Genomic DNA, 25618 nt, shown 5'->3' on the forward strand with positions numbered 1-25618 from the left:
GCGGGGAAGAGCCAATATGGCATCGTACTGACCTGTCAAAATACTCCAAGTACACACATTTTTATATACTCGTATCTTTTAAACTATTGGTTTCCTAAACTTGCATTTTCGGACTTTTCAGGTCAAAAACTACAAGAACATATTTTTTGGTCCCTTAAGACGCAGTTTGACTAAATTAATTCTTAATAATGTAGGCTTTTTAACGGCATTTGGAGCCCATGAAGGTACAAGGTTGGAGAAAGTTCCACCCAACCATGTGTTCGGGCCTATAGGTTCGCTACTTTTTCAATCGTGGCCGAGTCATAAAATAGCGGGACTCGAGGCCAGGCGACGACGGCCAGTACCCCTGAGTTTTAGGGTGTGCAAGACAGAACGTTTTTGGGCAGTCACAGCACAAACACGGAAACGAACGGTCGGCTCTTCAGCGAGCCGTGCTACCCTTTTAAAATATACTCATAACCATATTATAGTAGGACTTGGAGTTTTATTTAGAACCTGACAAATTCCTAAAGGAAAGTCCTCTCCTACAATAACTTGAAAAAGAAAAGTAAATAAGATAAATTACAAAGTAAATAGTTTTTTTTAAATAAATCGCCACAGGGTGTGGCGTTCGAAGGTTCAGTAATAACGTGGATGATGATTCTTGGTTTGGTAACATATATGTATATTTCTCTGTCGACCGTTACATTCGAACTAACTAACTATTCAGTCTTTTTTCTTTGGGCGTTCGTTACACTGTGTCCACAGCCGACTCTAGTACTAGCCATGCTGAACAACGTGGCAACACCGCTCACGTGACAATCGGGAGTCCTATTTTCAAAAACAGAGTCCTGTGCTCGAAATTGTAATTAACGTCTTTTTTAATTAAAAGCTGTAGTAATATACACTATTTTGTGTTAATTATGTATAAACAATATATAAACGTTGCAACTATGGCAAATAGAAGTGATGTGGTAGTATAAAATTATTATAAATGTGATATATATTTTGTGTACTCTCAAAGTAGTTTGGTGTTGTGAAGCATGATATTTGAAATATTTACAGTGGTTTCAAGAAAATTTAGGTATGAAGCAAAATGAAACCATCTTTGGATCAAATTGAAACATTTAAGAATTGATGAACGTATATATAAGTTAACAAAAACCTTGAAACAAGCGAAATTATTGGAACGAAACCAAAGAGGTTATGTGAAGTCCAGAGAGTAGTCGGTTGTCTGACGACGTTGATTGGCTGAGAGTCTGGGAGTCCGGGAGGCAGATAGAGTAGGGTAGGTGTTGATATATTCAGACCGGACTCCCGCGGTGTTGCCATTTTTACTTCAGCACGGCTAGTACTAGAGTCGGCTGTGCTGTGTCTTATATCTAGAGAGTAAACCTAATGTCCCTAACTTAACCTAGTGTGTTCCTAACCTGTATGTACATAGTCTGTGGCTAAAAGGGGAATCGCCTACAAGGGATGTTGCGTGTAGATTTAATGTTCTAGGGATTTTCTTTATAAAAGGCCGAACGTGGGTAAGGTGCCCGTGAAACGCTGAAGCGCTTTGCTCGTGGCGCGGCGTTTAATAAATGAAAACACTTTGCGTTTAAAAGATATTTTTTGATAAATACTTTATTATTTGCTTTTCAAAATCTAGTCGGGTTGAAGCTTTGAATCGTTCTGAGCTTGGCGGTGAAGATCATCGATCGATGTTGGCTGCCATCCCCTCCTCGCTGGATCCTGAATCCTCCCTCAGGATCATCCCTGGCCCAATGGTGGGGGAGCCCATCTTTGTCCGGAGGCGGTCCCTCTCCCTGGCTTCGGTCCACCCTCAGGCGAGTGGAAGATGGTGGTGCTCCGCCAAGACTCGAGAACTATTTCATGCACACGTGCTAAGAGAAAGCGTGGGATCCGGAGAGAACGAAAGATAAAAAGGTCTCGCGCTAGTGAGCCAAGGCAATCCTTAAAAAAATTTACGACCCTCTGTAAATAAGCAGGATGTCGAAGAGACTTCGACAGTTTCAAGAATCAACATGATTTTCGTTAAGAGTAACGAATTAGATACGGCCTGCAATAAATTAGTTTCTTAGAAACTTCAAGTGTGACAGTCTTATTTCTCCGGATTTCCAACTCTCTCCCAGCACGACCACCCGCGCTGAACGATTTACAATGTCCTATCTTTTGTTTGTTTATTACTTCTGAATTTGGCTCCTAATTTATGAGCATTGATAGAACATAATGCAGACATGCTGCAACCATACTCTTATGGCATCGTCGCCATATTACATTTCATTCAATGCTTGTGGTTACAAGCTTGCAGCTAAATTCACACGATATTGCACACATACATACAGGCGAGGTTCGCAACAGGGTGTAGGCGATTCCCCTTTTAGCCACAGACTATGTACATACATACAGGTTAAGGACACACTAGGTTAAGTTAGGGACATTAGGTTTACTCTCTAGATATAAGACACAGTGTAACAAACGCTCAAAGAAAAAAGACTGAATAGTTAGCTAGTTCGAATGTAACGGTCGACAGAGAAATACATACATATATTTTACCAAACCAAGAATCAGCGTCCACGTTATTACTGAACCTTCGAACGCCACAAGGGTGTAGCGACCATCGGCGCGCTCTTATACGCCCTCTAAATGTCACTAGGTTAAGTTAGGTTAGTTTTAGTTTCTAGTATATAGTTAGTTTGGTAAGCTTGTTGTACGTTTTAGCAAGACGCAAAAAAGCAAGCGTCCAGGCATTCAAAAAGCGTAACTGCCAGAGTACAAACACGGCGTAGGAGCCAGTGCAATTAAAAGATATATTTTTACCGTAAATTCGTGTCGCTCTTATTTCATTATTCCTTTCCCGTGGGACCTAGTACCCACAAGGGATAAACTAGTAGCGTCATCTATTAAAAAGCAGCGGAAACTATTTGCTAACTTATCAATTGATTTCCTACAACTCGATACATCACTGTTCAAACTAATTTAAGGTTAAATATTCTGTAGGTAGAAATTTGTAAAAATGTCCAAACTAGTGAGTAAAGGACGTGGTACACTTAAGAAGATACTACCAAAAGTGGATCATTCTTCACCCTTGCAGACATATATTCCTGCAGGGTTGGCAAATGCTAAGCCACCACTTGGATCACAACTTGGACAGGTTATAAAATTTATTATTTTTATATGATAAATTTGTATTATATTTATATGTATAAATAGCATTATATGACAGGAATTGTTTAAACTTTCTTAAAATTATGTATTTGTTTATATTCTTAACAGATTTATTATATTATTTTCAGAGAAACATTAATGTGGCAAATTTTTGCAAAGAGTTTAATGAAAAGACAGCACATATAAAAGAGGGTATACCTTTGCCATGTCGTGTTAAAGTACAAGCTGATGGAAGTTATGATTTAATAATTTACCATCCACCAAGTTCATTTTTCTTGAAACAAGCAGCTGGAATTGCAAAAGGAAAAATAAGTTCAGGTAATAACAGTTAAATATAATAACTAATACAACTCTTACATTACATGTCTGTTTTAGGAGAAGTAGCTGGCAAAATAACATTTAAACATCTGTATGAAATTGCTTGCATTAAAGCTCAAGATCCACCAATGGCATTGCTGTCTTTAAAACAAGTTTGTGAAATGCTCGTTGGTGTTGCCCGCTCTTGTGGTATAAAAATTGTACGTACTTTAGACCCTAAAGAACATGAAGAATTTATGCAACAGAGGGAAGAAACTGTTCAACAGCACTTAGAAGAATTACGATTAGCTAAAGAAGCTAAGGTGCTCAGGGGAACTGCCTAACTGCTCTACCCAATTAATAATCTGTATATATTTATGATAAATATAGTAATGTGCATTTATATATCATAATATTATAACATTTATCATGTCTTTTCTTTATTTATGAAACATAGAATGAAAGAATGTTCCACCGCTTGCTTTATTTGCTCTTATCTTTGTACATGAAGTACTCCTTGAAGTTTCCTGAATCTCTTTGAAGCTCCCTAGTTTCTCCCAAGGTGGAAAGCAAGTGATAGAAGATCCTTTTCTACACCTTAAACTAAAGACACTGAATATTGCACCCAAGTACCTGGGTCATTTGAAAAAATTTCATACGTATAAACATCAGGGGAATTACATATCGATGTATCGTCATAGAAATAATCGTTTGACATTTATTAACTAACTTCAGGGAGATTTGCTGACGTTCTACTCAAAGATGGCGGTGACGAGTACGCCATGTTTTTTGTGATGTTCGCGCATTAGACAAGTTTTTTGAGAATTATAATCTGTATGAGCAAAATGGCTGATGATGATCCGTGGTTATTAAAGGAAGACGGTTATTTAGACGTGTATACTGAGTGTAAAAGTATAATCTATCATGCTAATCTAAATGTGTTACTAATTACTAATAGCAGGGCGCAAGTATACGTATTTGATGTCAACTCAGGAGTAATTTTACAAAAAAGTTCTTTATCTGGTAAGCATTGTAATACGTTTTCAGCCTACAGGGATGAATATTCTACTAATAAAGATTCATTTTATCATATTCTGTAGATAATAGATCTTGTACTATTCAATCACGCATCATGGTCAAGGTCGTATTGTGTGAATAAAACGTCAGGCATGATTAAAGTTCCTCTAATCTACATGTTTTATTGATAAAACAATTACTTTTTTGTTAATGACTACCTCTCATGACCTTTCTCAGTCTTGAATATTTTGGCAAATTCCTACAGCTACTTCAGTTTTTGATTTAAACAGTATCTCTTACTGTTTCTTATCTATGCATTTTGTTCTATTTATTGTAAAAAACGTAATTTTTCATCTTTTCATTATTGATTCTTTTATAATCACAAGAATCTCAAAAACATTATAATCTTTAAGAATATGCTTCATCATACATATTATGATAGATAACATATTTTACATTAATATTTGTCTCTTGTGTTATACTTATGTATGATTATTAATGATTTTAGGGTAATAAATTTTCAAATAGATCTTACTTATGTAAAGAAAAAAAATGTTATATGTTATTGAATTAAAGTATGACATTATAGCAATTTTTATTATTCTTATAGGCAAATTAAATGGAAAACTTCAAGGTACATATTTATCAAATGGTGTAGATAAAATATTATATACAGATGGAAGAGGAATTGGAGTACGTAGTGATTACAATGGTGTACTCCTTTTGGATACTCTTTTACAAACACCTATTTCAAGAAGTGAAGATGTTGTAAAACTAGAATTATTGTTTTCTGAAGCTACTTTATTATATCAATGTCTACGATGTGTAGAGCTACCAGGTGTAGATCATGTACAAGAAGTAATTCAAGAATTAGCAACTCAAACTTTTACAGTGAAAGCCAACAGGAAAAAGGGAATTAAAGCTCAAAAAGTAAGCGACGAAGGAAACATATTATATATATTTTAAGACAATTGAATCTCTATCATTTTTTATTTCCTTTGTAACAGTGGAACACGATATGCCTGGAATTACCACATGGTTCTCTGAAGCTTGTGTGTTCAGGATTAGTAATGGAGTTGAAAAGATTAAATCGACATATTCCAGCATTGCCAATTGCTTCTGCTATCAATGAACGACTAAATGGCCTATTACCAGGCCTGCCATTAGAGGGAGGTCCTGCTGATAAAGTAGTAATGTTTAGTGAAGCTACACGTCGAGAAACTTTTTCAAAATGGCCACATATGAATTACAAGTATAAACTTTGAATGGTTATTGTATTTATTGATGCTAGTTTAATAAACGCTAGTCTAATACCTATGTTTCCTTGTAGATGGGCTTTACCGGATCAAATGGCTCAAGCTGGTTTTTATCATCAACCAAATGCAACAGGTGATGATAGGATAATGTGTTTTACATGCAACGTTTGTTTAGTTTGTTGGGAACCAACGGATGAACCTTGGTCAGAACATGAACGTCATTCTCCGGCATGTCCGTTTGTTAAAGGAGAATACACGCAAAATGTTCCTTTATCTGTTATCCTTGCCACAGCTCCTGCACAAGAAGCAGATGATAGTGTAAACGTAATTAGCACTACAAATGTCAGTGGTCTTGTGGCTACAGCTTCCAATAATGGTTTTATTACTGTGTGGAATGTGACAAATCAGTTAAAGGTAAGTGTTTAATTGTAAGTAATAATTGGTACTTTCTAAAACCAGTGTTAGATGATATCTCTTTTTCAGAGGGAAGTGTCATTTTATGTGGTCTCTCCTCCTGTAGATCAAGAAATAAATAATAAAGAGTCTATTCAATTTGGTTCTGCAAGAAATTTGGCATCGTATTTAAGGACACTTAATTCGGAAACAGATCCCTTTGCTGAGTATAAACACCCAACATCTCATAAAGTGCAACTTACAGCTTTGTCTGTAGTAGGTTCTGTAAAGTCTGAAGCTAGCGAAGTAACAACATCTGGTTCTACGCTTTTACCTGTAGAGGCATTAGACTCTAAAATCAGGCCGTGTGTAGTGTGTGGTGTTACAGTGATAGTTAATAACCCATCACAGTTGAGAACTTTAGAAAATGTGTGGGCTGCTTCAACAGATTTAGCTCCTTCTTCATCTCTTGTTCATGCAATGAACAGTGTAAATAGTGCTGCCAGTGATACTTTAGATATAATGAAGGTAGCAGGTGATAAATATGCACCATCGAAATTGTACTATTTAGTATTTTACGATTTTTATCATAAAATGGCAATACCACAACCAATGAAAGAAGACAATACTAAGGATTCCAAAACAAAAAAGACATTGTCTGGAACGGAAACTAGTACTAGTTCAAACGGAGAACGTCAAGAGAATTTATACCAAGAATTCTTAGTTAATAAATTTTTTTATGATGTTCCAGTGATAGAGGATGTAGATTCAGATATGGTAGTTAGTACACCTTTCGAGGGTGTTTTTCCGACATCTGTTTTTACTGCATCATCTTCTAATGGTATCTATTCAAATCCAATTGGTATTACAGTACCCCCAACTTCAAGTTCATTTGATGCCAATTTCAACCCTATCAATGGTCCAGAACATTTTGCATCAACATCTGATTTGACAACAGTTAACAAAAAGAGTCTAGATATTATAAAAATGACAAAGACTGAACCAGTTGTTGTAAAGACTTTACCTATTGAAGCCCCAGATTTTCTTAAAATTACACACATTGAGCCATCTAAAGATGGAAGACATTTATATGTTTCCATGTGTCCTACAATAGACAACACAGATTCATCGATGTCAAATAATAATCAAATGGATATTGATGAAGAGAGTGAATTTTTCCCACAAAAAGGTTACGTGTATTGGGACCATAATGATACACAATCTGATAGATTTATAAACGATGATATGCACGATGATTCAACTAATATAAATGCTATACTACTTGTGTACGCATTGGACTTTTCTGGTCAAGTAGTAAAAGTTTATAACGAACCAGTGGTAAAACGCGAGTTACCGGCAGATCAGGCACCCATCGAGCATGTATTTTTACCTCTTCAGGAGAAAAGTAAATGTTCCCCGCCTGGTGAAAATATTGGCAAGACTACTTCAGGTGTACCAGAACCCGTTGGACAAGTAGCTTTAGTATGCAAAGATGGCATTATCAGAGTATTAAATTTAAATTCATTGAAAACTATTAGCGAAGCAAGAATAGAAGGAAAAAAATTTATTTCTGCAGCTTATTGTAATAGTAAGTTTACGTCGTTTGTATCTGTTTTTATTATTAATAAAATTTCTTCATAACATGATGATGATGATTTTCAGGTTTAGAAAGATTGTGTGCGTGTACAAGCGATGGTGAACTTCACTTTTTTATCACAACAGATGAAGAAGATTTTATGGAAGATAAGGAAGATATCGAAGATATTAATATGATGACAACAGAGGAAAATAGTAAAAAGAATACAGTACCTAGCACTTCAACGTCATCTACTCAGTAAGATTGAAATTAGATTTAAAAAAAAAGGTTAACAAATGTCATTACTGTTAAATATTATATTTTTTGCAGAGATCAATTAGTTGCCCACAAATTGAGATTCTCTTATGCGGATTTACGTGTTCTTTATGAATTAACACGATTCGATCGACATTCTCCTGCATACGGTGCTACCGTTCCACCATGTTGGAACGAGATGTTGCAAGCTCAAAGACAACGTCGTCATCCTCAACATTTTCATCAATCGGAAAATCAACATCATACTCGAACGTGGCGTTTACACAATGAACGGTACACATTAATACTTTAAACAATTTACATTTATCTTATTTATCTTTCTGATTATGTTTAATTAAAATTGTAGTACTACTTGGGATGAACACATATTTGAATTAACTCTTCCTCGAAATGCGGCAGGAAATATTGGTCATATAGATGTTTGGTTTAGTTTGCATTCAGTTTGTCAAGAGTTACCAACAATTCAAATTACTCTGTTAAAACAAAATATTAAAAGAATCGGTCATCAAAAGTTTTTGTTGACTCCGGTTGATGAAAGAATAGACTTTAACATAGGTAATGAACAGAAAGGAGAGAATCCTGTAGTTACAGAGGAATACCAACGACAACATAATACTGAAATTTTGTGTGGACCGATCGATTTACATCGAAGTTTAGATTTGTCTTGGCGTTCTGGTTGTATTACGTTAACCAGCCCAAAGCTATTTCGAACTAAAGCTAGAACGCTTCTTGTCCACATCAAGGCTCTAGTCGACCCTACGAAAGATAGCGTAAGTATTTAAATAAAATTCTTTTATAAGAGTATTTTATTTCAAAGTTTCGTACACCTTTAGACAACAGCAAAATCGGAAACCAATTCGTCAGATAACAAACCACCTACGTCTAAAAAATTAAGAATAGCCGAGGTTCGTCCATTAGTTCCTGGCAGTACAGTTGAACAGTTTGTAGCAGGTGCAACTAGTAAGAAGTTAGACGGTTATATTGGTAAGTATAATTTTTATTATTGCTTTCTTCTTGTATATTCTATATGATTCGCGATTCATTTTATTCATCTTCTTCCAGGTTGCGATTGGATACATGAAATATCAATCACCGTTAGAACGGTACATCCTACTAATATACCAAATGAAAGAGCGCAGCGATGTACTATGTTAGAATCTAAAAGTTGCTTTCATAATTTGTTAAGTGTAGCTTGTTTAAAGACAGCTGACAAGTAAGCGAAAATGATGGAATTATTGCTACAATTAACTATAAATTTATATTATGGAAATGTGTTACAATATATGTGAATGTTACAGGTCTCCCATTGCACAGTCACTTGCATTAGATATTCTTGTATGGATTACCGCTATTAGGTTAAAGAGATTACGTAGCAGTCAAAATAATGCCGAAATAAGAAATTTCCAGTTGGAAACAATTCGCTCTGTGCAAGCACGGTTATCTAGTTTATTAAGAACTTGCCTGTTGCATGCTGGTCGGAGTATAGCGCACAAATGTATCAAATTAATTATGCTTTGCAACACGTAAGTTTATAGTACACCGATGCTGAATTAAGGAAATATGAAATCTATTTTATATGATATAAATTACTTTTCAGTGGATTTTATAATCTAGAAGACCCTCCATCTCCTTCTTTTGACGAAGCTCTTGTATCCGTTTTGGTATCGTTGTTACCATCTATAGTTGAGGTTCAATGGGCTGGCTCATTACGATGGTTACAGTTATTAATTAATGGAATCTTACCACGAGATAAAAATCATAGCATTGCCCGTCAATGTATTTCTCTAATAAAGCAAATAGCTGCTGAAATATCGAATCGAGTCAATCCTTATCACTTACTACTTTCAACGAGGTATAATTAAACTTCTATGTATTTTATTAGATTTTCAGAGAACGACATTACCAAATAATACCTTTACAGATTCGGTTTGTATAATACTCCATTCGAGACAGAACTTTTCGACATAGAACCACCGATGCCTCCAAAATATAGTCCAATACCTCCAACATGCGTGTCTGATGCAACTAATGAACAAAGCGGAGCGTCAGCTGCTTCATCAAGTTCTGTGTATTCTCAGGATGCTATTGATTTGAGAGACCTACTTACACTGCCTACACATCCAGCTAGTGAGCTGGTGGTGTCTAGCAAGTTGAAAGCTTTATGTGCTAATCACAATATGAAAGGACTCCTCGAGGTGATTAATAAGATTAATGCTATGAATAGTATTTTTTTACTATTAAATTATGGATATTAATGAAAAATTATCGATATACAGGTCGAACCCCTTCATTTTACTTGTCATTCTGCTTCCGACGGTACCAAGATGGAGAAAATTGATCCTGGTATGAATACAATTAATATTGGAGCACCTCTTTACGATAGCACAGCTGCAAGCAATAATGGCATATCCGATATCAAAACTATTCACCACTCTTATGTAAGTTTAATGAAGTATCTATTTCTCGTTTTTAATGTTAGTGCATTGAGAGTTGCTCTATCTTTTCTGTTCTCCTCTGTTTGTTAGACTTTTAATCTGAATAATTTCATAAAGCATGAAATTCTTTTAAATTTTGTATGAACGTGGTAATATTCAGATTGGCAAAAGTAAAGAAAATTATTCTTTACAAAGCAACACAGTAACATAAAACAGACAGTTGAACATGACCTATTTCTCTTTTCTTCTTTTTTTTTTTTTCCCCCTTTTTTTTCATCTAAAGCAGCGAGAAAAGTTTTAAAGTACCTTAGAATTGTGCAGTAAAATATAAATGGTGTAGATGTTTTTTCAATGAGAAAAAGCATAATCCAGGTAGAAATCATTGTACATTGTAGAACATGGATGCTGGATCGCTAGGACCAGATGTTCAAACTTATTGTAAGTCGACACCTATTTTGAGCGATCTGCTTAGTCTATGTACAGGACGAATGTTAAAGAAGCCAGCTCCACAACTAATATTCACACTTGATGACCAGTCAGACTGTGATGAGGCTAATGATATGCCTGTCAACAATCAGACATGGCATAATACACATAACGATATGCCTAATTCACATATATTAAATTCTACTATAACAAAAGAAAAATCGTCTGTACAAAGTATCAGTACTACTGTAAACAAAGTTGAAGACAGCAATCTTAAAAAGGTAGACTATTATAGATGAGAAATTGTACCTTTTTCTTTCTGTTTCTCAGTTTGACGATTTTATGTCATTACTGTGAATTATTCTAGCTTCATTAATATGCTGTTTGTAACTGAGTTTATATAATTTTATTAATGTACCAAATATGGAATCTAGATACATAAATAGCAAGTTGCATGACAGCCTTGAAATACCATGCATTTACTATCAGTGTCATTTTAACATCATTTTTTCATATTGCACATCGTATCATATAAGTTATGTACATAAAAAATTTTTCAAACATAGGTGTGATGAAACAGATTATTAAGTTACTGTGCTGAATGGTTTATTTTGGATTCAACGCACGAACAGATATTTTGACAATTACAGAACTGCCTATATCTATTTTGATTTTGATTTTGCAACACTTTTCTTAATTTCATTTTCCATATAAGCTTTGTTGATTTTAAACGAAAGATGTAGATTTTCTTTCTGTTTAATGCTTTTAATGTTACACACAAAATGTGACCAGTGTGTATATTCTTTACTGCACCATTAATTTTGAGTAACAGTTTAGCAATGTTTCGAATAAAAGAATTACTTTTATTATAAGATTGCTTTTATTATGTTAAGAGGTATAAAAAGAAAAGAAAACTGAATTTACCCAAATTTCTAACTCCAGTATTTTTGAGACATTCTGTTTTGAATTACTGTGTTGTAGAATAAAATGATTTATATATATTTTTTTATTTTATTATACATTCAGTTAGATACTTAGATGTTTAATTAACAGTTGCTAGGATAGAGATATCAGAAAAGTAACAAATGTTACGTGTATATATTACAGCGAGAGGATGTTACGTTTCCATGGGGAAGATTACTATGTTCACCACCTCAACAGGCACTTGTGGTCGATCGAATGCATTCTGGCGCCCGTCGTTTTGTTATCCTTGATTTTGGATCACCTGTATTACTTACAGACTTGATTATCCCTTGTTGTAGCGACTTGGCATCGTTGTCTATAGATATATGGTCAAAAAGCGAGGAAATTGATGGTACGCAATTAATTGTTGCCGGTGATATTGGAAACAGACCGTTAGTTGTATGCGATCTTCAACCACCACCTGTGTGTCGATATCTAAAGGTAGTTAATATATTTTTTTGCAATTATACATATAACAAAAATTCTTCAATGATAATGACAAGCTTTGTTGCTTTTAGATTACCATCATAGGCCGGTATGCAATGTCTCCTACTATGTGTAAAATTCCATTAGGAGTATTTTATGGGCACATGGTAGTTCTACCTGGAGAAGATTACGCAGAATTAGATAACACTTCAGTTTTTGATAATACTTTTGATTCTGCTGTACAAGCTACTATCAATACACAGTGCAATATTTTATCAGCTCTTGCAGAAGATGTTCAATGCAGGTACTTAATACTCTATTTCATATTCTTAGTGTACGTTAATATTACCGTTTATACATATTCATTCTTTCAGATTTAGCCTAGCCACTGAAAGATTAAAAAGCCTATTGGATCCACTATTGTGTTCAGAAACCACTAATGTTATGCATATGCAGCATTATCTTTCTTTTAGTAAAATACCTAATTGGAAGAAGGAGCAACCATCGACGAAAATATTGGCAACGTATCAAGTAAGTTAAATTATATCAACATTGTTAGAAAAGAAAGTATCAGTGAGAAGAAACATGTATATGTTGAACATTTTAGGAATGTATAATGTTTCAACATCAACTAAATGTTGTACGCGGTGTATGGCGGAGATTAGAATCGTGGAAAGGTTCTCAAACCATTCCAACAACATCTTTAGCAAACGCGCCCAGTGATAAATTACGAGCTCTCGGCGAGACTTTACTCGATATTCTTCTATTTGCGGTATATGAAATTGGTCCCATGCCTAGCATACCACCAGCAATATGTAATGTTTTTACACCAACGGTTTGCGAGAAATTTTTCCACTCACTTTGCGTTGTTACGCCAGCTCCGCGTTTGCAATTACAAGCTGTTGCGTTATTAACACGTATGGCTGGTCATCAACCTTGGTGGGGTAATTTCTTGTCTAATATTTTCATCAATCTCTATTCATCGTCGTCCACGCATATATTTCCACAAGACAGGTTTGTTACAAAGTTCTCTATTTTTTATTGTAAAATAATATATTCGAAAGAAATTAATATTTTATCTTTCATTTTCAGAGTGTTTATTTTGTTAACACTTCTTGGACGTAAATCATTGATTGCGGGAGTTAATAGATCTTCTGTGATAGATGCAATGGTTCAAACTTTAGGCAAATTATTGACACCATTATCAAATGCTCAAACTTCTAATACTAATCATCTGGATATAACACTTATTGGTTGGGTATTGCTTTTCCTATCGGTATGTTTGGACACCATAGCCATTTCGCCTCCTTGTTTGGAAGGGAATAATGAAAAAAGTAGAGAGCAAGGTACTGTATATTGTTATATAAGGCTAAAAAAAATTATTTTAAATTGTAATTTAACTTCTGTAATATTGTACTCTTAAAAGGTCTACTATCCCGTTGGGAATTTATTCAAGGAGAATCTGCAATGCAAAGGAAATATGGTAATGCCAGTCGGTCTCCAGCTTCCTATAGTTATAAAAAATTACAGAAACGAATAATGTATCACAAACAACAACTTCAAGAGCTAGAACAAGCAAAGAAAGTATTTCAGACATCATCACAGGTACGGAGTGTTATTTCTGTTATACTTTCATAAGAATAAATAAAACAGAAGCTAAAAAATATTAATGGATTTTACAGGGATGGGGCAATCTTTCGTCGCATGCAGCCTCGTTTTTTAGTAAAGTAGAAGCAACGTTAAAATCACAGGAACGTTTCTTTATAAAAACATCAAAGCAAAATTCTGCCAAGCATTTCAAAGATTTCCTCGGTATTCGTAAAAATGATACGCAGCACGTGTCGCGCGGTTCGCGTACACAACCACAGGCTAATACCAGGTTGGTAATAAAAATTTGTATAAAATTCAACGTGTAACATTTCATATGATTGTTTTATATCTTTTGAAGTTCTAGTAAATCGGAAGGAACAGATATGGACGTTGAATATATATCTAACTTATCTCACCAACACGTCCTACCAGTTGCACGTGGACTTATTGCTCTTATTTTATATAATTCTGCTAATGTGGATATGTTCCTATTAGCTTGCAAGGTGTGTATATATGTATTGTCAGTTAATTTGTGAATACCCTATTCACGCTTAGAAGTTAAAAGAAATTTCTTAGCTTGTAGATATCATGTTTTAAGATATAGCTTCATATCGATGCTTTTTATGGGACAGTTTGTTGAACTATTGTATTATGTGCCATTCAGGTAGTCGCTAGGTTAGTGATATCTACACGTCCCGCAATTAGCTTGTGCGAGCTTATGAGCGAAGAACAGCTCTTAAAATTAGTCAGGTTGGCAACGGGTACTTCCGACGCTGCCTGGTCTTCGCACGCGGTCTCGTGCCTTTTACAGGACTTACTCGAAGGTATAGAAAAGTTTCATTCAATTACTATAACAAGTATCTATTACCTCTTTTTTTTTTTTTCATGTCATGCTATTCTTAATCCTCCGTTAATTACATTATCTTTTATTGCAGGTGAAAAATTACTTCCAAAAACGTGTTCCACCCAGGAAGGAAGTCCATCCGAAGAAAATTTCGAGTGTCTCGTTACCGAGAAAAATCGAACACCGGAAGAAGAATACACTGCCGCGGCTGAAACAAGTAATACTACTGTTCCTCTTGGTAATGATGAAGGATTTGCAGAGGGCGAAGGGGAGGAGGATGCTCAAGACAGTATAGTAGTACCACCTGCAGCCGCTTCAACATCAAAATCAAATGGTTTTCTGCCGTCTCTTTTAGAATCTGATGACAGTGAATTCGAAGATTTCTTAGATGATATTTTAGAGCGTGGTAGAAATCTGTTGAAGAAAGGTCATCCATTACCTAAAAACGTGAACATTTCTGGGTACGCTTTAATGTACTTAAAGATTTAAATATATTTTTATGTAGATACATCTATGAAGAATTAAATTAATTAGCTATTTTTATAGTATTTCTTTGGCGATGGATGCAAGATTAGAATACGGAGTTGAAATGGGAATAGAGATATCATTGAGAATATTGTCTACCTTTAGCATGTATAATTTACCTTACAGTATAAGTACTTCGATACATGTAAGTTATTAAATTTGTTTTATATTTTCTGGAGAATGTATGTTTTGGAGAAAACTGATTAATTAATTTCTGCTTGGAAGGCACCACCAGAGTCAAACCGATATTCTCAACAATCATCGTCGAGAGTTGAATCTGGGTGGAATGAGAGGAGTCAGGATACTTGGAATTCATCCGACACAATGTCGTCAAGTTTATTAATGTTGACAAGATGCTTTGACAAAATATTTACAGACTTATATTTACAGGTAAATAATATAAATAATATATTAGGTGTATAAATTAATTCGGTACCTTTAATATTACACTTTCTTAGTTACTATTTTAAATTCGAATACTTTTCATGCGCTATTGTGAATTTGAAAAATGGCGCGAGAATATAATATCGATAACGATAAATTCAATAATTGTAGTTACTATAACTTCTTAAAAATTTAGCCATTAATTAAAAAAAGAAAAGGCACCGAATTAATTTGTACACCTAATAAATAATATAATAATATAAACAGTTTGTATAATCTGTTTTGAAAATTGCATTTTGAAACATTTTTTTTCCTTTATAACAGAGCGTAGGAACAAACTTAGAGCTTGTACTTCAATTATGGTTAACACTAAATTTGAATGCATCTTCAGAACAGCCTAGTTCTTCGAATCAATTTGATCCTTCATTATCACCTGTTATTCCACTGAGTTCAGCAGCTATCTCCAGTCTTATATCCGCATTATCTTGGTAAATAATCCATTTCAGTATTTTTAATGTTGTTCATAAAAACATGAATAATCAACAGAAATAAAAATGAATTTTCAGGCACCCCGGAGTTTCTTTGCGAGCTTGGTGCCTTGCTCTCCAATGTTTGACCCTGGCAAGTAACCAACCGTTACAGACAGATTCTACGGAAGCTACGAGCAGTAGACAACCACTAGATGGTCTTTTGGGTGGTATGGCTGGATATATCGTGAAAGAACGCATGATGGGTCCTATGCTCTTACGTCTACTTTCTGGTAGTGGATTAAGCGTTAATGCCATGGACAAACAATACATTATGGTAAACCCAATATTCTTTTTTTCTGACATTAAATTTTTGTAAAACAAATTTGTTACCCGACATCGGATTTTTAGGCTGGACCTACTGTATGCCAAGCACTACAAGATTTTCTAGTTAGGTTAAAGATGAGATGCGATGTAATTACACCTGGTAGCTCTTTAGGAAATGCATTGAACGGGTTGTTATTGTGGGTGGTGTATCAGCTCGTACAACCTGGCGGGGCACTTTCTGCAAGGAGAGGACCTCTAGACGCACAGTACAAACTTATAACTTCGTTAACGAACTTAAATTTCGCTAATACAGATTTGGGAACTGCAATGAGTGTAACTGAATGTGTTGGAGTATTAGTTTCTACCTATGTTAGGGGTTCTGGAGGTAAGATGTTGAAATGCAAATCGAACTTGTTGATATAAATATTTGTTAAATATACATTTTCCCTTTTTTCAATAGTGGGAGCCCAGTGTGGTGGCACGGTTAACTTAGAAAATCCATCACGTCGGTTCAACGGTTTGTTTGCTTGTGTCTTCGGTGGTGATACAAGGCAAGGTCGGCCAGTTTCATGGGACACTTTAGTAGTGGCTCTTATCGAATTAGTATGCCGACTCATTCAAACTCCTTTGCCCGAGGTATGTATTATTATTTCCTAAAATATTGTATACCAAACAGGAATATCTTGTAATCTGTTTCTGTTACTTATAGAGTTGTGCAGTACGATCTGATGCAATGAGAATCGATCTTTCCGAGACAAATCTCAATTCATCAAGCGATATTAATGATTCTGAAATGAAACTAAATACTTCGCAAACAGACGAAAGTAAAGTGGCCGAGCAACAGTCTTCGTCTCGTGTACAACAATCTACATCTAACAAACCCCGTGTGCGATGTGTCGCAGACACTGGTAAGTATAAAACTGTAATTTTTTTCTTCTCTTAGTTTTTCTTTAAGATTTCATTGTTATATTTCTGTGTATTTTTCAGTGTTGCAACACGAACCTACTATGATGCGATTGTTAAGTGCTCTCGGCAATAGCACTGGTTCTTCCTTGGCTATGCTATTAGGCGAAAGTGCCGATGCAGGAGCAGCAACTGAACTCGATGATCCTGCTTCAATACCGGATGCTACATTCCAACTTTTGACTACTCTTACTAAAAAAGCGAGCAATCGTACTTTAGTCCTGAATCCGCTTTATCAATATCTCTCCTCTTGTAAGAATTCTAATTTCTAGCCTTTAAAATATTATGATTTTAGAAATGCTTGTATTGTATTTTGTATTTTTCAGCTTGTGGACAAAGAAAACTGGATCGCCAGTTGGGCATCATGCAGCTGTCCGAACCTCTTCTTTGGTACATCTTAAGTGTTCTCGATAACGAAGTATCATTAGCAATGTTCACAGCGATGGGTGGTGTTAAAGTACTTTGTGAAAATCTGGTAAAATCGAGCAACAGCGGCAGTAACAATTCTCCATCGCCCGGTGTGATTGCACTGGTGATGGAACATTTATCAAATGCTCCTAACATGGTACCAGTCGCTTCTACGAGTAGCAAGAAGTCTGAGAATACACAAGAATGCAAAATTTACGAGGAAACTTTATTAAATTTTGCTCCTTTGGGAACAATATCTTGGTTAAATCCTACAACACAATCGGCAGATGTTCTCATACAAAACTGTACGCCTCACAAGCGAGCAAGAACAGCTGCGTGGTTGTATCATTGCTACCCTGACGAAGCATGGGTAGATCTTACGATCACTTTACCTTGTGCTATATTACTGAAGAAAGTCGAGTTGCAACCTCATCTTACATCCTTAGCTAGTAAGTACTAATATTTTTCTACCAGTAATAACGTCATTAACGTATTCACTATACGAATGCCTGTTCACAGCGTGCCCATCAGCTGTAGCTATTGAAGTTTCAAGGGAAAGCAACAGTCCTTTAACTCCTGTTTGTCCACCTATGCCAACAGCGGGTTTAACACTTATACTTATCACTTTATCCCAACCAGAGGTGGCAACGTCTGTGCTCGTTCGACTGTACAAACCTCGTGATTCAACGAACATAAGCTTAAGTCAGATCAAATTATTGGGTACAGCAGCATTTGGTGAAATAAAAACGAATCATGATACAATAGATGAGGAACAACTAACGAAAAGAAGGTAACATTGTATTGAATGATTGTACATAGTAATTCGACATTGATAATATTATTACACCGTTAAGGGAATCGCTATATCTAGTATCTAAATACGATTTTTATTATTTATCTGTCCAGCTTGGGTTGGTTACGATTGTTGCATCAATGTCTGTCGGTGAACACTTTGAACAACAATCTTGCTGTCAAGGTTCTTAATTCTGCGGCTTCGGTCGAAGGGCTGATTGAGGCATGTTGTAATTTCTTGTTACTCCCAGCACCATCTCTTTTCACTCCCGACTTGGAGAGGGTTCTATTGCAACTAGGCTTACATTCTCGAGAGCTTGGACTTCGTCTCATTGGTCTTTTACTCAGCAACAGGTCTACTTCTTTCTTCCAAGGTATTGCTTTTATTTTCGGTAATCTGTTTTCTTAGAACAATAAGATACTTTTCTAAATACATAAGAAACTAAGATTCACGTTGGTCAATGTTCTACAGGTGCTGTTACAAAACAAGAGACATCCATTGTTCAGTCAGTTGTTGGATTACTTCAGCAACTCTGTTCCGTTCAAGACTCTTGTACGGAAGCTCGTATGTCTGCCGTACTATCATGGCTGCGAGCATCAGCTATCAATGGAATTTCTCGATCCAGTAATGGACCTAACGCCATCAATCCACCAGCTGTATATATTCATTGCGTGTCTTCTATTATATGGAAAGCTCATCAACAGCAGAATATTATTTACGACCTGCCAGCTTTGTTAACGGATGAACTTTTTAAGTGAGTTATCGCTCCGAAGATGATTTTTTAATTGTCAATCGGGTAACAAGTCTTAACGCAAATTTTCTGTTACAGTGTTTTGTACGAATGGACCTTAACGTTAGGAACAAATTCAGCTTTAAAACAAGCAATTGATTCTGTTCTTTGCGCGTTTTGCTATGTAAGACCGACACTGTTTCCTCTACTCCTTCAGAGGGTACGAATTTTGGTACCTAACATGGCGACAGATCATTCTGCGTCCATATCGGATGATCGTAAAGAAGGAGAAGGACAAACAGACGATAGAAAGTGTGAAATTAATGGCGAGGAATGGTATTGCCGCTATGTGTTATCGGAATGCAAACGATTAAATCTGACGGAAGGGCAATTGCTAACTGTTGCTGCAGCGGCTCGTTCTCCGCCTGGTATCCAACAGCTAATTGATTCTGGGCTACCTGCTTTATTAGCGGCATCCATCACTGAATTCTGTAACTTGGAGAAAACAAAACAATCACAGCCGAAGGTTGAAAGGATGTCTACCGAGGACAGTTGCCAAAACAATTCATTGGGAAGTTTAACAGACAATGATAAAGCTGGTGAATCTTCCACGCAAACAAATAATCATGCTGGTGGTCTTAACATGACAGATCCAGAAAGTATAGCAATGGTGTTGGAGTTTTTAACGCTTATCTGCACAGAGGGCAGGATGCGTGACTGGCTTGGAAAAGAAGGCCGTGCTTTTTGGTTGCCACTTCTTTCACTTCTAAGTAATCGATCGATAGAAAGTCCATCGTTGTCCTCATTGAGGTCTTCTAAAACAAACATGTCGTACGCCTCGTTGGAAAGTGCCGTGATCAAATTTTTATCAAGATGTTGTTGGTGTCATCTAGATAATCAAAAGTTACTAGCCGAATTATTGACCGACGTAATATCTCAACAACGAACAACTTCGAATATACGCTATCTCCACGGAATTTCGGGTTTCACCAGACAATTGATCTTGCAATTACTTCTGGAGGGTGAGAAAGTATTAGTGTCTGTAACATCGGATACACCTATGATAGTTTCAAAGACAGCAACCAATTACAATATGCCGTCTATGCCACCGCATCCAGCTCACCTTCTCGGTCATTATCATCAGTTGTTATACATGTCCACCCAATCAACTGTAGCGGATGTATTGCAACAAGTATCTGGTACTTGGTTATTTTTGTTATTGTCAAACACGTACAAGGGTAATGAAAGTGGATCGAGCAACAATCGTTCCAGAGAGCTTTGGGAGTCTGGTATGGCTTTCGTGGTAGATACTTTAAGCGTAGCTGCGGGAAATACAGCAAAAGATAAAAGGGCTAAGGAAGCATCTAATGGAGCACAAGCTCGCGGTCCTGCTGTGAGGAAATCACGAATGAATTCCGACGGAGTGGCAAGCACAAGTAAAACGTCTAGCAACAACGTTCAACAGAATTCCAGCAATTCTACCAATGAACAATATCTGATACACTCGTCGCGTTTGAATACTCCTCTGCCACCACAGTTGACCATTGCCCAGTTATTGGCTATCGCTGAAGACAGTGGTGTATCATTATCAGAGCCTTGTTTGCATCTTATATTACGTCAGCGTAACAAAGATTCCAAAGAGGACATAGCAAAGCAAAGCGAGGGCGAGTTACTGAATTACAGAAGTATAGAGAGTTCATTAGGAGTGTTCAGTGCTGGCGGTGGTTTAGCAGTACTGGCTCGACATCTGCCTCTGGTATATCCAGATTATAGACCACCATCGGTATCTCTACCTTCGCCTGAACAAACGTACGAAGAGGAATGGGTTAAATTAGACATCAATGATTATGCTTGCGAAGTGTTGGAAGAGGGTGGAAACAATTCTCCGCGAGCATCGTCTCCAGCTGTCTACGTGCCACCACATTCACTGGCTGCTTTCGGCTTGTTCCTTAGACTTCCCGGATACGCGGAAGTATTATTAAGGGATCGAAAACGAGCCCAGTGTTTGTTGCGGCTTGCTCTAGGCGTCACGGACGATGGCGAAGGCGGTGACGTGATAACCTCGCCGTTGGCTGCATCTCTGCCAACTTTGCCGTTCCAGGTTTTAAAGCAGTTACTCGATGCTACGCCTGCGACTACCGACGACGGCCTCCTTTTGCGTAAAACTACCATCAAAGTGGGCGCTATGCTTCTTCTGCTGAACTGTCTGGCTATATTCACACACCAAACCAGTCAGAGTGAAAGTTCAGAACAGAAAACGAGTGGTAATCAAGGTGACGCAGCAGGACGTAGCGACGATAGTTCGCAATCGTACTGGGCGAAGGGCACTGGATTTGGTACCGGTTCTACTCAACAATCGTGGAACGTAGAGCAAGCTCTGATGCGACAGAAATCCGAAGAAGAACACGTAACAGTATTACTGCAAGTTTTAGCGAGTTACATCGGATCTGGTGGACAGACGCAAAGAGAACTACCAACTCCTTTCCCCGATCTGTTAGCCAGATCGTGCTTACTTCCAGCCTTGTCCTCGTACTTGAGAAACGATTCGGTGTTGGACATGGCAAGGCACATTCCTCTGTACCGTGCCGTGTTGCAATTACTCAGGGCTATGGCTCTTTCGAATCAATTGGCTCCGCTTTTATTACCGAGAGGTGGAAAGTCCAGCGAACCCTCCGTTGTCTCGCTTTTGTCGAACATGAGGGTTTGCGTGGACACCTACGCTCACAAAATAAACCGCACAAGGAGTAATAAGTCGAAGACACTGTTTAAATATCCGGACGACACTGAACAAGACGAAGGTTTGGCAACATTGATCCCTGACATTCAAGAAAGCGCTACTATAGTACAAAATGCTACTTCAAGGTTGTCAGGAATCGAAGAAGAATTACCTGGTCCCAGCCCCACGGGTCCAGAGTTACCCTTACGTTCAATTGAACAACGATACTTGGAAGTAATGAAGAATTTACAGTTCGGTAAGATAGTCACGCAATATACCGATGCTTTTAATCATAACTATTTTCTGTTTCATGCTAATGATATATATGATTGATCGTAGATACATATGAAATGATTACGGAGAATCCAGAAACAGGTGGATACAAATTTGCCGTATCCTATCATTTTGAATCGACTATGAGAGCAGCAGACGAGAGAAGTCACCCCACTAGGGTTAAGAGACTAGCACAAGAAGCTGTCACGCTTTCCACTGCGTTACCTTTGTCGTACAGTAGTAGCGTTTTCGTTAGGTGCGATGCAGACAGATTAGACGTAATGAAGGTACTTGGAATAAGACAGATAACCAAGCTATTAAACGTAAAATTGACGCACCTTCTATTCGAGAATAATATAAAATTTCGTTTCAGGTACTGATAACAGGACCAGCAGAAACACCGTACGCAAATGGGTGCTTCGAATTCGACGTGTATTTCCCTCCGGACTATCCCAATAGCCCGATGTTAATTAATTTGGAAACCACTGGACGCCACACGGTACGATTCAATCCCAATTTGTACAACGATGGGAAAGTTTGCCTGAGTGTATTGAACACTTGGCATGGTCGTCCTGAGGAAAAATGGAATGCACATACCAGTAGTTTCCTTCAGGTAAAATCAAGGATGAAGAAGAAATGAATATTGTCATAGGAAGTCGAATTGTATACTTCATAGTTTTTTACGAAAACAGGTTTTAGTGTCGATACAATCATTGATTTTGGTATCTGAGCCTTACTTCAACGAACCGGGGTATGAACGGTCACGTGGTACAACGAACGGGGCTCAATCTAGTCAAGAGTACAATGCGAACATTTGCCAGGCTACTGCTAAGTGGGCGATGCTTGACCAAATTCGCAATCCATGTCCTTGTTTCAAAGAGGTAAGTAAGGAAAATTTTCTACCTGTCCCTAGCATATCTAATAATAATATTCACAGGTTATACACACCCATTTCTGGATAAAGAGACACGAAATCGTTGCACAATTAGAGGGGTGGATAAGGGATATGGAACTGCACGGATCAGACCGCAGGTCCGGCCGTACTCTTTCTCTGAATGCTTTAGCTTTAAGGGTAAGCGACAGTAGTTATTATCAATTTACATATTTACAGCTGTATGCGTTAATTTTGCTCCTCTTTCGCTCTTTCTTCTTCCCTTTATTCTCTGATCTATATCTATTTTTATTAAAAGTAAGTAATTCTTACGAATAATTTCTCGTTTCGTCGCAAACGGGTAAAGACACGAAGTTGATTATCATTTTATGTGGTGATATGTAATTTCTCCAGAGACACTATAGATTGCTGAGGGAAGAGCTGAGTAAACTGCCAACACCCGAAGGTTTAGAAGACTTAGTGGAACCACTCGCATCCCCAGGCTCGCCTATCGAATTGTCAGGCACTCCTGGCACACCGAGCACGCCACCAACGTCGACGGTTCCCCCGACCAGCACAGTTTCTACTCCGATAAGTAATCCTGCTGTTCCCATCAGCAACGCCGGTGGTAGTAATCACGTACACCACGATATCGACACGGACGTTGAGATGGAGAAGATGGTTTCAAAAGTGTGTGAATAGCTAAAGGATGTTAATAGACATTGTTGGACATTTTGAAAAGTCTATATTGTTTGTGTTATGACGGACAAAATAACGGACTGTGACCGAAGGCGGAGAAAGGGAGATCCTAGTAATATGGTTCGAATTTTCAGTTGATTGACGAATGATGAATTAAAGTCGAGTGAAAGATTGCTACCTGCCGAGATATGGATGATACGGGAGAACCAGTAAGAATGAACCGAATAAACGTGCGCGTATGATGTGCGTGGTAAAGGGATTTAGTAATAAAAAGGAGGGAAAAAAAAATACAAAAAAAGAGGCGATGAAATGATTAAAAAAAAAATGTGTAAACATAGATAAGGAATGCAACGTGTGATCGAATGATTGAATGAACTGTGAAATTGAACCTGAAAGTAGTAATGCGAAAGAAATAGCAAACGATTAAAAGCTTAGTATGAATGTGAACAAAACTCGTACGTAGCACGTATTTTCTATGGCTACCGCATATACTATATGTATGCTGTATTCTACTACTTCGTATTACTGTAAGAAACAACTGTTATTCAATATTTATTATACGTGTTCTCGTTTACGTAGCCGGTACTCCCCCCCCCCCCCCCCCGTATACCAGCAATGCGGCTGACATTAACTGACTATACCTTTCAACAAAACGAGACAATTTTTTAAATAATTTGGCTAAACAATACGAAAATTTGTTTCCGAGAAATAGGCCAGATCTAGCAGTTTGAACAAACAAAAGATTGATCAATGAGATTTGAATCGTTTTTCCTAACCGGAAAGGCATAATTTGCGATTTACTTTAATTTTCATCGTTGTTATTGTTGTTGTTGCTGCTGCTGCTGCTGCTGCTGCTGCTGCTGTTTTCATTGCGTGCGTGTGTTTTCTTTTCATTTATTCTATACAAATCGTCTCAACCGTTTATCTCAGCGTCGCATTGCGATCGATTTTCGAGTAGAGAAATGAATGGAAAAATAAAAATAACGATGACAGAAAATTGCTCCATAACGCAAAAGATGCCAGCTATGCAATTGATACGCGTGTGCGCAGTGTGTGATTTAATATTTATCGTGCCTGTATCTATTACGGTCTTGCATTGTATTTTTTACATGAAATAACTTGTACGACGACTGTTCTCATGGCTCGAAAGCAATCGCGTATCTTTTTTTTTTTTTTCAAACACCGAATTTCGTTCAACTATTTCATCGAGGAACAAACGCAAGTTAGCCTTCATTTAACCGATACAAATTTTCATTCGAACGATAAAGCATTCTTCTTTTTTTTATCAACTTCAAACAAATCGATCGAAAGGAAAAGTAAAAAAAAAACCCAAAATATGGATTGTACTCGATTATATTGGACACTTGTTCGTAATGAAAAGAGCAAAACTATGGATAATTCGGATAATCCGAAACACCGTTGCATTTGATGTGGGTAATTAATATAAAACCGACAACTATGGCATTATCGAAGACACAGGTGATATCCACAGAAGTATCGTGGACTAATTACCACGATTCATATTTGGATTCCTGTTTATATAATTAGTATTTGTCCCCCTACTTCCCTTCGTTCTCTATCAGCGAATTAATTACACGGATTAGCTGTAAAAATCACTGAATCGATTTGCGCTACCAAATGATCGATGATCGTTTCTTTCTTCTGTAAATAATCGTCACACACGAGTAATTAATACTGCATTACAAGTAAATGTTTGTAATTCCGAAGTAAACTGGATAACAAGAAAAAAAAAATAATGCTCCAATGTAACGTATACTATTGCATGGATTCCTAAGCAATGAACAAAACG

The 25618-nt window shown here is 36.9% G+C and overlaps 2 protein-coding genes across 5 annotated transcripts; both read left to right on the forward strand.

Moving 5' to 3' along the window:
• Window positions 1-2769: 2769 nt before the first annotated feature.
• mRpL11 (mitochondrial ribosomal protein L11) lies at window positions 2770-3876 on the forward strand. The gene is made up of 3 exons (XM_034321368.2): window positions 2770-3139; window positions 3282-3471; window positions 3529-3876. Exons 1-3 carry the CDS (start codon window positions 3002-3004, stop codon window positions 3792-3794), a joined length of 594 nt encoding a protein of 197 aa, XP_034177259.1. The 5' UTR covers window positions 2770-3001; the 3' UTR covers window positions 3795-3876.
• Window positions 3877-4191: 315 nt separating this feature from the next.
• On the forward strand, window positions 4192-24984 carry Bruce (BIR repeat containing ubiquitin-conjugating enzyme). Of its 4 annotated transcripts, none has more exons than XM_034321336.2 (43): window positions 4192-4473; window positions 5078-5397; window positions 5475-5719; window positions 5798-6137; window positions 6207-7704; window positions 7779-7950; window positions 8023-8241; window positions 8315-8738; window positions 8802-8952; window positions 9031-9181; window positions 9267-9491; window positions 9566-9820; window positions 9890-10163; window positions 10245-10406; window positions 10799-11110; window positions 11937-12233; window positions 12311-12522; window positions 12593-12749; window positions 12826-13232; window positions 13311-13564; window positions 13645-13823; window positions 13901-14097; window positions 14167-14311; window positions 14473-14632; window positions 14744-15113; window positions 15187-15322; window positions 15403-15567; window positions 15886-16049; window positions 16128-16365; window positions 16440-16740; window positions 16816-16991; window positions 17065-17263; window positions 17343-17570; window positions 17645-18175; window positions 18246-18516; window positions 18633-18892; window positions 18991-19273; window positions 19349-22221; window positions 22305-22525; window positions 22612-22851; window positions 22931-23119; window positions 23176-23310; window positions 23524-24984. In XM_034321336.2, exons 1-43 carry the CDS (start codon window positions 4287-4289, stop codon window positions 23809-23811), a joined length of 14211 nt encoding a protein of 4736 aa, XP_034177227.2. In that variant the 5' UTR covers window positions 4192-4286; the 3' UTR covers window positions 23812-24984. The 4 variants fall into 4 exon arrangements, with proteins under 4 accessions (XP_034177227.2, XP_034177228.2, XP_034177229.2 ...); XM_034321337.2 differs by having other exon boundaries at window positions 15199-15322; XM_034321338.2 differs by lacking the exon at window positions 10799-11110.
• Window positions 24985-25618: the final 634 nt, after the last annotated feature.

The sequence above is a fragment of the Osmia lignaria genome, chromosome 12 (assembly GCF_051020975.1).
Source record: "Osmia lignaria lignaria isolate PbOS001 chromosome 12, iyOsmLign1, whole genome shotgun sequence".
Taxonomy (NCBI): domain Eukaryota; kingdom Metazoa; phylum Arthropoda; class Insecta; order Hymenoptera; family Megachilidae; genus Osmia; species Osmia lignaria.

Bases quoted from the DNA above. Each gene is read 5' to 3' on its own strand.
- Bruce (XM_034321336.2), top strand. From the start codon at position 4,287: ATGAGCAAAATGGCTGATGATGATCCGTGGTTATTAAAGGAAGACGGT. The intron at 5,720-5,797 runs GTATAAACTTTG...GTTTCCTTGTAG, and splicing joins TGGCCACATATGAATTACAA to ATGGGCTTTACCGGATCAAA. The intron at 14,098-14,166 runs GTTGGTAATAAA...TATCTTTTGAAG, and splicing joins CAACCACAGGCTAATACCAG to TTCTAGTAAATCGGAAGGAA.
- mRpL11 (XM_034321368.2), top strand. From the start codon at position 3,002: ATGTCCAAACTAGTGAGTAAAGGACGTGGTACACTTAAGAAGATACTA. The intron at 3,140-3,281 runs GTTATAAAATTT...TATTATTTTCAG, and splicing joins TTGGATCACAACTTGGACAG to AGAAACATTAATGTGGCAAA. The intron at 3,472-3,528 runs GTAATAACAGTT...TGTCTGTTTTAG, and splicing joins AAAAGGAAAAATAAGTTCAG to GAGAAGTAGCTGGCAAAATA.